General features: G+C 46.6%; 1 protein-coding gene across 1 annotated transcript in view; it reads right to left on the reverse strand.

The window, feature by feature from the left end:
- LOC135912840 (uncharacterized) overlaps window positions 1-13,154 on the reverse strand; it is a 65,295-nt gene that overhangs the window by 11,596 nt on the left and 40,545 nt on the right. The window contains exon 8 of the mRNA XM_065445387.2: window positions 5,056-5,142. Within this exon, the coding sequence (XP_065301459.1) occupies window positions 5,056-5,142 (87 nt within the window). The remainder of the gene's footprint in view (window positions 1-5,055; window positions 5,143-13,154) is intronic.

Raw genomic sequence — 13,154 nt, forward strand, 5'->3', positions numbered from 1 at the left:
TTCATTCATTCATTCATTCATTCATTCATTTATTTATCCAACCCACTTATAACAATTCCAGGTATGTATAATGATTTGCCGGTTGTAACGCTCATATTTCACTAGATTTAAGATTTTCCAACCTTGGCCAATTGAAATTTTGTCCAGATATTATGAGCATTTTCAAAAGCACCATAATCTTACAATGAACACTTGAACCCAGTCACAGTAAAAGGAAGGCGCACGCAATGTTTCAAGGCACAGAAGTGCGAACGAACTGGGCGCATGGCAGCATGCCCCGCGCTCCCGTGCGCCTCCAAGATGAGCAAGTGTTGAGTGCGGGTGTCAGAAGCTGCAAGTAAAGTCCCCTGCTTTCAACCGTGCCAGAATAACCGTACTATCAAGGCATGCCTCCAGCATGCTTGAGGATGAGGCAGTATAGCGTAGGGTGCCTCAATGTGCACACTCTACAGTGTACTAGAGGCATATCAGTTTTTCCACAGTTAGTTGTGTGCTGTGTCGAGGTTTCAGTGATCCAACGTGGCATACGGAAACATCGCGTCAAGTGTCAAATGGTGCCGACAGTGCCCGTGCAAACTGCGCTGGTGAATGCCAGCAAGCGGGTGCCGGGAGGCCTAAGATTTGTCGCCTTCCGATGTGCTCCCTACTGACGCAGAAAATGTTCTGCCAAGACCTGCACAGTGGTTGCATTGTGAATCCGGACACCGTCTCATTTGACAGTTTCACAGGTGCTGACAGTGCTGTAGCGACATGCGCAGAACTCGACGACGGTGAGATCATTCGTCAGGTTTCTGCTGCACCGCCGGACGATCACTCCGAGTCGGAAGATGACGCAGCATGTGCTACGCTGCCGTCGCATGCGGAGCGTGTAAAAGCAGTGACTGTGCTCTCAGCCGCCTATAGTGACCGTACGACCTTCTCCGAGATTCAAGCTTATCTGATTGCGCGTAAACGGCACAGCGTGCAACGGCGCATTCACGATTTCTTCAAGCCTACTGCCGAGCCTGAATAAGTGCGTGGAAATCAAGGATTTCATTTCTTTTTCTTAATCTGCTTTTTTGGACACCTGTTTATTCAGACATTTCTGCAGTCCCTGTGAGGTCCGAATAAACGGTCGGTGACTGTATTAGTTCATAATAATAAGTAGTTGTTACCATGACACGGAAACTGAATAAGAATCGTCATTCTGAAAAGTTCGGTATTCGGAAGGTTGTAGTACTGAAATATTCTTACTTTTAAACTATAAGAAGTCAGTAGGTGATTTCTGCAATGTTCGTTAATCTAAAAAGTTTGTTAATGTGGTGTTCGTAGTAACGAGGCATCACTGCAGTTTTGACTTCCAGCCAGCTAGAACACTTTGTTATTGAGTGCGGAATCCACTCATGTGGATTCCCGGTGACGACACCTCGTGTGCTTCTACTCCTGTGACCCCACCAACCCCGTACGTTACGGTTACCAACCCCCACGATCCTGGCATATTTTCCGGCCAAGATAATGTTGATGTTGAGGACTGGCTCACTCTGTATGAGCGTGTTAGCCGAAACAACCGCTGGGATCCTACCATTATGCTAGCGAATTTCCTATTCTACTTGGACGAAACTCCTTGTGTCTGGTTCTGGACACACGAGGACGAGGACGAGATCTCTAGCTGGGATGCTTTCAAGGAGAAGCTCACCGACCTCTTTGGAAATCCCACCGGTCGGCAGCTGGCTGCTAGAAAAGAGCTTGCTAGCCGAGTTTAGTCTTCTACTGAATCGTATGTCTCGTACATACAAGACGTGCTCGCTCTTTGCCAGAAAATCGACGACAAAATGGCCGAGGTTGACAAAGTCGGCCACGTACTCGCAGACAATGCGTTCAACTTGTTGGTCTTCAACAATGTGTCTACCATCGACATCACTGTCAAGGAATGTCGCCGCTTTGAACTCGCCAAAAGCCGCCGCGTCATTCCACAGTTCTCCTGGCTCTCCAACACGGCTGCGACATCGTCTTGCATCGACCTTACCGCTTCACTACCCTTAAATGAGCAGATCACGAGTATTGCCCCCTGCGAGCTTGAGGCTACAAGTCCTGCACCGTTCCATTTACACCCACTTGACCTGACCATTGACCAATCAGCCCCAGCGATCTCTCTCATTCAGGCAGTTGCGCAGCAAGAATTTGCCAACCTCGGTTTTCCTGCTGCCTCCTCCGTCTTCCGACCTGACGCCCGACTGGTGCCGACACCTACGCCTCACAGCAAGTGGTATTCCCCTCCCAGATACCGCAACCCTATCGAGTGGAGAACTCCGGATGACAAGCCCATTTGCTTCCGTTGCCTCCGCATTGGCCACGTCGCTCGCCACTGCTGCACCTTCTGGACGTCACTGTATTAAAGTTTCTTTTCCCGTCCCCTCTTTTATATGTCGACCCGTGAGGTTACTCGCCTCGCCGTATGCCTGCTACCTCAGGCGTATTCGTCGATGACAGTCGTCATGCTCACTCGCCGTCAGTCCCCATCACCTCAGCGCCGTCGGTCCCCGTCACCCCAGCCACGCCGACCAATTATGGACCCTTGCAGATGGAAAAGTAGACCATGCAGCTCCTGGGGGTAGCACTGCATTATCTTCATCGTGTAGAAATGCTCCATTGACGCTCCCAACTAACCAGAACTTACTTGATGTTCACGTTGACGGCGTCTCTTTGACGGTGCTAATAGATACTGGAGCCCAGGTGTCCATGATGAGTTCTAACCTCCGTTGTTGACTGCGGAAGGTTCTCACGCCTCCTACTACACAAGCCGTACAGGTGGCCGATGCCAACACTGTTGACGTCACTGGAATGTGCACCTTCTGTATAAGTATCGCCGATGGCAACGTTCTTGCTCTTTTTACAGTGCTGACCAATTGTCCCCATGACCTAATCCTTGGACTAGACTTCTTACGGCGCATTCAGCTTTGATCGACTGTTCTGCCGGTACCCTTTGCCTCGAACTTCCTTTACTCGTGCGTATTCGTGCCGAACTGCCGAACAACTTTAGTACGACCGCCTTCGTCCGCCTGCCACCTAAAGCCTTCACTTTTGTCGATTTGCTGTCATCTTTTCCTGTGCCCGATGGTGATTACGCCACCACACCTGTTCCTGATGTCCTTTTGATGCGCAATATCACTGTGCCCCACTACGTCGTAACCGTCGCCGATAACCCAACATGCCTCCCCGTCGTCAATTTTGGCTTGACAAAGGAAGTTCTACCTCAAGGCATTTCGGTCGCAATGCTGCGTGCTATAGGAGATGACCATGTCACAACGTCTTCAGTTGATGTCTGCTCAGGTTCTTCACCATGTCCACAGGATGCTATTTGCCCTGACGCAACATTCCGGTCGACGTATTGCCTGAACAAGCAACTGCTCTGTGTCGCCTCTTGGTTTCCTACCACGACATCTTCGACCACAGCAATCGCCAATTGGGCCAGACTTCAATTGTTCAGCATCACAGAAATACTGGTGATGCCAGTCCTATTCATCGTCAGCCATATCTTGTTTCTTCTTTAGAGCGTAAGGTTATTTAAGGTGAAGTGAACAAGACGCTTGCCAAAGACATTGTTGAACCTTCGTCGAGCCCTCGGGCGTCGCCCATGGTGCTTCTTAAAAAGAAAGATGGTACATGGTGTTTCTGCGTCGATTATCGTCATCTAAACCACACTACCAAGAAAGACGTCTACCCTTTGCCTCGCATTGACGACACCCTCGATTGACTCCACAGTGCCAACTGCTTTTCATCAATAGAGCTGCAGTCTAGTTATTGGCAGATTTCTGCGGATGAAAAAGACCAAGAGAAAACCGCGTTCGTCACTACTGATGGCCTATATCAATTCAAAGTTATGCCATTCGGTCTATGAAACGCCCCAGCAACGTTCGAACGTATGATGGACTCTGCTTCAAGAGTTCAAATGGTCAACATGCCTCTGCTACCTAGACAACATTCTTGTATTTTCACCTACATTTGAGACACACCTTGAGCGCTTATCAGCTGTTCTTCAAGTCTTCCGTGAGGCTGGGCTGCAACTAAATTCATCGAAGTGTCACTTTGGTCGTCAGCAGATAACAGTGCTGGGCGACGTTGTCGACACTTCTAGTATTCAACCAGACCCGAAGAAAATTCGTGCTGTCACGTCTTTTCCTGTACCTCAGTCTGTTAAAGACGTCCGAAGTTTTGTAGGACTCTGCTCCTACTTCCAACGCTTCGTTATATACTTCGCAGCGATTGCCCGCCTGCTTACTGATCTTCTGAAGAAGGACGTGCCGCTTACATGGGGCCCCGCTCAAACTGTCGCGCTTGGCCAGCTCACCAACATTCTTACCACGCCACATATACAGGCCCACTTTGAGACGTCCTCTGCTACAGAGGTACGCACAGATGCCAGTGGTCACGGTATTGGAACCGTCTTAGCCCAGCACTAACAGGGTCAAGATCATGTCCACTCGAAGAAAAAAAGTGATAGCTGCGGTCATAGTTTCGGAACAGCAGATGACCTGAACTGGCCGAGCGTCGTTTTGAAAGAGCTGCAACGCTGCATTTTTACCAGAAATTTACACTAGATAAGGAAAAGCGGTGGAAACAAAAATGAAGATATTGAAAATCCGATTTTCGAACAAATCTGGTGTCGAATCGTAACTGCCGATGCCAGCATCAGTGTTGTTACTTTGTGAGCATGTTTAGGGCAATTTCACAAATAAAGAATTACTGGAACAATGACTATTTTTCGCAAGACTGTTGAATTCGTTATAAATGGTTTCAACTGTATAGGAACATGTTTGAATAAACTTGCTCGAAGCAGGTACCCTTTGTGTGCCATTTGGTTAAGCTCTGCTTCACAAGGTGTCGCTACCAGCATTGTTGCTGCCGTACACCTCTTCTGCGACCCGCTGCATTGCGGTTGAGAATACTTTTAGACAAGGTAAAGCTCTCTACTGCCAGCTGAAGATGGCATGCACATACATTATGGGGCTTTGGCAAGTTTTAACTGTACACCGTGGGTTGATAATACTGTGTGATAATGAAAACAACAATGCTCACCTGGTTGACCCAAGTGTCGTCTTGCAGGCAACGCTCGAGGATGATATGTGACTCGGTCACCTTCTGCTCCTCCTTCAAGCGCTCGATCTACACATACATCACATGCCTACAGTCAGTACTAGTACTTGAAAATTCATGCATACAGCTTACATTTGCCGACGAATTTTTTAGACTCCAAAAAGTCCGACTTGATGGATATTCTGGACTTCATAAATGCACAGTCAGGGTTCTCATAGAGCCATTGCATTTTTGCTACCAATTTTTCGGACGAATTTAGGCCCCCAAAGTTTGATTTTCTGGACTAAATCACTTGTTACGAGCCATGCTGCCTGTTTTCTGCTGGTTTAGCCAGGCTTAGCTTCCAGTGGCCCACTCTATAGCCTCTAAGATAAAAACACGCACGCTTTCAATAAAGTGCGCGCAACATCTTCTAGTCTCGGAGGCCATGCCCGCTCTTTTCCTTGGCTGACAAAATGCTCTAGGAGACGGCACTTTTTCTTTATTTCTATTTCAGTGGTGGAACAGGCATATCACTTTTCAGCGTAGGTCCTGGTGCAGGCAGAAAGCCGTTTTGGTGCAGGGTCAAATGCAAGTGTGCTTACCATACATAATGCAAATATTAACTGATATAGTCGATATGTTGTGGAGATGGGTTTGCGCGAGGTTTATTCTGCAAGTGTGGTCAGGAGAGGATGCGATGCTCCTACAAACCCACCACAATGCATAAAGGGCGCTACGGCCAGGTTCGTCGATGCAGTGCAGAGAAGGCACCACAGACAGATTGTCAACAATGCATGCTTACTAACCCAGGATGCAACACAGTGTGACAGTCGCGGCTTGTGGGCAAAGGATCACTGCAAGACCGATACGAGTGTGCGCCAGCACTGAACATGATATCATGCAATATACTCATGCCATGCCAGGCACATTAGGGAATTTTGGAATAGGGATGCAAAAGTTTTGCAGCGACGACGACGACAACAACAACAACGAAGTGCCAGAACGCATTCATGAGATGCAAATAAGGTTTTGCATTTGTGTCGGCGATGCTGTGTCACCAAAAGAGCACAGCAACACAAATTCGACGCAATAGTACTGCATCAACGAAGATGGAGGCACCCATTGAAGTGGCAGCTCTCGCCGTGTACCACATTCGCTAATACCATTCTTAACTATGCACCACGTGCGATTCTGATCGCAGCGGCTCTTTTGCAAAGCCCAGCTATCACCCACAAACATAGGAAAAGTTTAATCCTAGATCGTGACATCCTCCTTTGGCAAACTTTGGTGTACCACGTGGGTTCGATGAACACCGAAATGAAGCGCAAGCAAAACAGTACAGCGGCGCTACATTGTATACATACATCAGAGAAAAATGCGCGAATGATGAGCCAGACGACTCCAATAGGCCCATAGAGTTTTTCACTATAGAGTGAAAAACTCTTCGGACGGGCCTATGCGTTCTTCTATGATGATGATGACGATAGGTGTTGGTTTTGATTGCAGTTTTGCTAGCTGTGAAGCATCGATGGAAGGAGGGTTTTGCTTTTATGCATGCTTTGGGGCAGGCTCGGCAAAGTTTTCCACTAAAATGACGATTTGGCGCAGGATGGCGCAAAAGCTCACTCTCGGCGCAGTTTCCCGCAATTGGCACAGCTATACCACCACTGCTTTTTTTCGGTCAGCACAATTATCATAATCACTTAATGTGAAATCCATTTGTATGAATTTGTTTATTTTAAAGTTTCGGTTGCTATTTGCATGTGGTGTGTCCACAGAGCAGGTGCGCCTTGGAGATGATGTCACATTTTTGTGTGTTTGTGCAACTTCGCATTTGTGTGATTGGCACCACTTTCGTGTGCCTTCGCAAAAGCCAAGCAGTGCGAAGAAACATGGCTCATTTCTTCTATTGCTAGGGCGATCTGCAACAAGAGACATCACGAATGCGGTGATGCTCTTATCAGACTGTGTACGGTGACGACGTCACTCCTGCACAAATCCAAGCAAATCTGATTGCCTCCAAGCGTAGTATGAGGCAGGGCATTATTAGAGATTTTTTTTTTTTAAGCCGCTTTAAGTCTAATACTTTTTTTTTTTGCCAAATGAGTGTTTCGGTCCCTGTGAGGTCCAGAAAATCGGTTGGTGACTGTATACACAGAATTCTGCATTGTCACCAAATATATGCAGTAAACCTCTGTTAGCAAAATTTTCTCCCGGGTCTGATCTTGCCATACAGCTCAGACTAGCAGTAATGCATTTGAATGAGCTGTGCCTTCTATGACGTTTATGTGGTGGTAGGAGTGCAGAAGCATAATAATGAAAAATACTAAAAATTATGCAGATCGAGCTTAAGTAAAGCTTAGCTTCAGTAAAGGCGTTAAATAAACGTTATAGTACAACTAACGGTGATGTGTACATTTGTGTTTACTTCCATTCTGGGCAATGTGTAATTACATGCAATGTATGTTTATGCACTGCAAAGATCACAACTTCTAGTTACCCTGTGTCACATTGGCACATACGTGTGAAGATATTTAAAGTCCCTACACCCGTTGTGTCATACTGGCACATGTCGAATGACTATACCACATAAAATCAAGTAAATCAAAGAAGCCGGTGTTACAGCAGACTTACTTTAATTAGACCCCGGTTAATTAGATCCCGACCAAAGGTTCTGGGTGGCAACCATGAATTTCTACAGGACCAAACATTTGTTATTTAAATCCTAAAATAGGCTCTTGCCAGATAACTTGAACATGACGAGTCAGCACACAAGTGCCTGACCATTATGGTAACCCCAATAGCGACCGCTTTAGTGGCAGCGTCTGCGTCGGGGGAGCTTGGGGAGTGAATGCTTTTAAAACATGTCATCCCTTGTTGCAAACACTTATTTGTGGCCTACTCTAGGAAGAATTTCATGCAATAACCAATGCCCATGATGTCTGCATGATGCCTGCAGGATGCCATGCATAGTCACCTGATTCTAACTGACTTTTGTTTTTCTTTCGAGAAAACTGGGCCGAAAATTGCCTGCATGGTGCAATCAGACACGGAACCAAAACAGCCTTCGTGGCGTTTGTATGCCTTAACGCATAACAATGATCTATTGCAGGTTGTGTCACACACCACCGTACATCACACCTATCTCATTAACTCTGTTCCTATTGACCACACGTGTACTTACAAATATCTAGGAGTTCATATGACGCCATCACTTTCATGGGTGAAACATATCCAAACAATTCGCTGCGAAGCTTCACGCACACTAGGGTATTTACGACGTAACTTAAAATCTGCGTCGTCTGAAATAAAAAAACTAGCATATTTAACGTATGTGCGACCCAAACGAGTACGCATCATCCATCTGGCATCCCTCACAAGCTTATCTCGCCGATGACTTAGAAGCCATACAAAACCGCGCTGCTCGCTTCATTACGCCACAATATTCAAGACATATCAGCGTAACCACCTTTAAACAAACTGTCTCTCCCGTTGCTTGCTTCACGGCGCGTAACTTCTCGTCTTTGCCTTCTTCACACTTTCTTTTACTTCACCCATTCAGGACACGCCCTCTTAAAACGCCCGTTCAGAACATCATCCCATTTATCCCATACTCGCCCCTTGGCGGCGATAAAGTGCCGGACGACGGTGATGAGCAGTTCATTCTTCCCCCATGCCATAACACTTTGGAACGCACTCCCGGATGACATTGTTTCGTGCAGTGACTGCAAAACATTTCGCGAAAAACTATGATAATGCCAACACAACCACATGAATACCACATCTATTTATTTATCGCCTTGTTGGTACTGTGTATACCGTATTTACTCGCATAATGATCGCACTCGCGTAATGATCGCACCCCTAAAATTTGTCGTCAAAATTCGATTTTTTTTATTTCCCGCGTAATGGTCGCACCCCGAACTTGCCGCAGCGATATGTCGTGTGCTAAGTCTAGCGAATAATGATCGCGCTTACCACCTGTCGAATGCTACGCGAACGACTCAAGACAAGCCAAGCGGCCTGCACGCACTAAACATTCTTAAGTAGATGCCTCATTTCATTACTTTCATCACTTTCCGCACTTCCATGACAAAATGAGGTACAACCAAACTTGCCTTTATTATGGGTTGGCTTTATAATGGCTGATGTCAACAAAAACAATAAAGGCGCATTTCGATTCTTTTCATCTGCTTTTGCACTCGTGAGCACGCAACAAATCGCGCGCTGCAATGATAGTAGCCACGTTTACTCTGATACGTTAAAAGTGTGCCCTATTCATACGCCGACGCTTGTAACACAGCTAAGATATTCGCCCACCCTTAGCGGAAAGTAGTGAAGACAGATGCCACAGTTTCCGCAGCATGCCCGTCATGTGTTTCTGAAGGAGGTCACTGGCAGCTAAGCGCGCCCACCTATTACTGTCCCCTCAAAGTGGACATGGCTACGTTATTGCCGCAAACTTGCCGATATTAACGATATTATTCATCACTAATACGGAAGAAACTGTTTCAATGCACGTAATGTACTCACGAGAAGAAAAAAAAAATCGCGTTCGGCGCGTTCGGCTCGCTCCGCTAGCCGCCATTTTTGTTTTGGTGTCCCGCACCCGCAATCTCGCATCCCGCAGCAAACGCGACGAAAAAAAAAAATTTTTTTTTTCCCGGGAAATTTAACCCGCGTAATGATCGCACCCCTGAATTTGCTTCAATTTTTCTGACAAAAAAAGTGCGATCATTATGCGAGTAAATACGGTATGTTCCGTCTTCTTCTTTTTTGAAATTTTCTTTTTATGTACCTATTACAACTAATGTGCACTTTATTATATAACTTTCTTATGAAGCTGTTCGACTTTGACGCACGCCCCCCCTTATGTAATGCCTTCGGGCCCTTAAGGTTGAATAAATGAAATGAAATGAGCTGGCTTTCAAAACCGACCGCTGTGACGCAACACATATTAGCGGCGAGGAATTGGAGTGGCGCCCTCTTGTGAGTAACATCACAGCGGCTGCTTTCTGCTGTCACACTTAAACTGCAGTGTTTTTCAAAACTGCGTGAACCGTGAAAATTTGCTGCTAGGGTATTGTAAGCTCTGTAGCGTTGCATGGGTCTACTGCTTTTGCAATGCGGAGGTCTGCCTTGTCTGACCAAAATTTTTGCATAAAAAAATTGGCAGAGCCAGCCTCCCAATGTAAGTCGACAGCTATGCATTCAATGCAGAGTTGCAACATGTTTAATGTAACAATGTCTTCAAATTCTGCATAGTAAATTTTCTATGATGCTTCACTCCAAACATGACATTCATTAAGCATTTAGTTATGGCAGACATTTCCTTTCAAATGGAACAGCAATCTTGGTATTTGGTATCAACTTTATGCTAAACCACTATGTTAGAAAATGTACTGCCTGCGGAGCCTTCCTCAAACTTCTTGTTGCTCTGGTGAGTTCTACCCAAACGTGGGCGCTCTAATAATTTGTAAGAGGAAGAGCCACAAGACGGTGCCAGCCGCGTCACGTCCGTGTTGCTTGCTATCGTGCTGAGTGTGAGGACAAAGAAAAAAGAAAAAGCGAGACGCAAAGCAGTGCCTGCCCTCGCCCCCTTCTCGGCAAATGTGGGAACATGCACGGAAATAGAAGATGACGCTGACAAAGTGCAAGGTTGTGTCACTTGAGACGAAGCTGCAAATTTTGCAAGGCTCAAAGTACGAACTCTTGCAGGAGCGCCGCTGTCATGACGGCTGCAACCAGGGGCCATGCTGATCAGCCGAAAAGGCAGGCTTCATGCACCAGGGCGAAACCCTCCCCGATAGTGGAACCAACATGGTGGGAGTACAGTAAAACCTTGTTAAACTGCACCCGCTTAAACAGTAGTTTTGTTTTAAAAGTAGTAAAGTCAAATCCCTGACTCAGCAGCCATTGAACATAATGTGTTTTGTATCCGCATAAACCGTGCCAGCTTGTTGCGTACATATCGGTTAACACAGTGTCTCCACTTTTCGTCGCGCAAACACGGCGGTGCGTCGTCTCCATCGGGTGGCCCGGTAGAACAAGCCTCAGAGATCAGCGCAATGGCCTCCAAGCGCCCTGTGCATTTGCCCGTGAAGCCACATCAACATCAAGATCATTTGGGCGCCGTGCCAGAGAGCGTTGTCAGTTGGTTTTTTATTCTATGGTGTTGTGGCGTCGGGCAAGCGAGAACTCGCGTCATGTCGAAACTCGGTTAAAAAAGGCGCCGGGTGCTTAGCATAGAAGACAAATTATAGACATTGTTCGTGCTGTCGAACGTGGCGCGAAAAGTCGGCGCTGGCATGCGACATGGGTCTACTGTTGACTAGTGTGTGGCATTTAGAATGTGAAGAAGTTGCTTGGCAGCACTGCTGCGACCACAAAGAGATGTCGGCTACGAGGTTCGACTTTTCGCCATCGTTGCCTCTGTTGTTGCCGAAGTGTCGCCTAGCGAAGGTGATAAGGACGACACGGAAAGCGACGGCACGGGCGATTCAGACTCGACAGTGGCAGAAGCTGCACGTTACGTCAGCCTCATGAATGCAATCGTCGTGACGAGAACAGCACCACGAATTAAAAGGTGCCCCGCGACTTCTGCAACGCTACTGCGCCTGTGCACGGAGAATATGCAACGCCAACGAGGAATCTGCCATGCGAGTGTTTGCGGAGAAGAGGGGGTTGGCTGAAAAGCTGGCTCACCGCTTCAGCAAGTTTGAGGCCGCTGTTGTCACTGTTAGGCTGCCGCGGCATCAAACGGAAATAACATGTTTGTCGCGCGAAGTAAATAAATACTGCATGTTTCTTCCCCTTTCATCGCAATCCCTCCGAGTTCCGTTTTTGACAGGTAAGTGGGCTATCTCATACTATTTCGGTTAAGCAGTACTACCGTTTAGTACGTACTTTTTCCAAGCTCTGGCCAACTACTGTTTAACAAGGTTTCACTGTAGTTGACATTGCCGAGCTCTAGGAGCATGTCGCTACTGACGATGAAACAGGTGGTGCTTCGATAAAGGACTTTCCGAGTGCAGATAGTACTGCCTCGTTATGCGAAGAGATCTCCACAAGGCGACAAGGCGACAAGATTGACAATGACCTGACTTTGACACCGACCCCTACGTCCCCACGAAGTACGCTGTCATCAATTGAGTTGCTTATTGATTTCATGTGTGCCAAACTATTGCCACTAGTATTTGCGCAGCAGTTGAGACGCCACAGTTGTGAACCTGAAACTTCCGCAAAACAAGTGCTATTTCAGCGTGGCTAACACTTCATATGTTGTTCAAGAGTATAAATAAACATTTTATTTTTAAGTCTACTTTATACAATGCCTATCTTATAGCGCAAGTGGGACATTTCGTTTCGTTAGCTACGAAGGTATGTTTGGTAGCTTTTTTTTTAGGGCAGTCCAGATATAGCGATGATCGGTTGTAATGATCGGATTTTCATTCTTGATATTGTTATCAGTGGACTGCATTGTACACGCCTGCTACGGGACGGATAGTTTATCTGCTCACAAAACAGAAATGCTGACCAGACATGGATGAACTTTGACATGCCAATGAGCAGGACGGTTGAGCAAAGAGGCGAGCACACAGCAGGCTTAGCGTGCTTGTCAGAACAGGTGCCCAAAAACAGGACTTCAACTTGATGCCTATGATAATGGCAGACAGCAAAAAGCAGCTGTGAGGATGAGGAGAGAAGTGCAATAAAAGTGCTGCTACTGTATGTAAATAGTGTACATGTATTTTTGCTGCGAAGGTGTGTTATCTAATGGATATTAAAATCATTACCGTCTTACGGTTTCAATTTTCACGGTATCGAGAAGTTTCCATAAAATTTCACCGCATAATAAATGCACCCCCCAACTTTGCTTCGGTTTTTCAGGGAAACAAGTGCATTCATTATGCGAGTTTCTTCGCCACCAAGAAAACCGATTCCTTTATCTTGTGCAAATCCCATCCTCATCACCATCAGGCAGCAACTAAGACCCAGCAACAAAAGAAACTCGAGATAACCAGACAGACCTTGAAACGTTGGCCTCGGAAGGTGCTAAGTACGCTGCTGCCAGAATGGGCACAAAAATAAAGGGCGGC

Source organism: Dermacentor albipictus, chromosome 3, assembly GCF_038994185.2.
Source record: "Dermacentor albipictus isolate Rhodes 1998 colony chromosome 3, USDA_Dalb.pri_finalv2, whole genome shotgun sequence".
In the NCBI taxonomy this organism is placed as follows: domain Eukaryota; kingdom Metazoa; phylum Arthropoda; class Arachnida; order Ixodida; family Ixodidae; genus Dermacentor; species Dermacentor albipictus.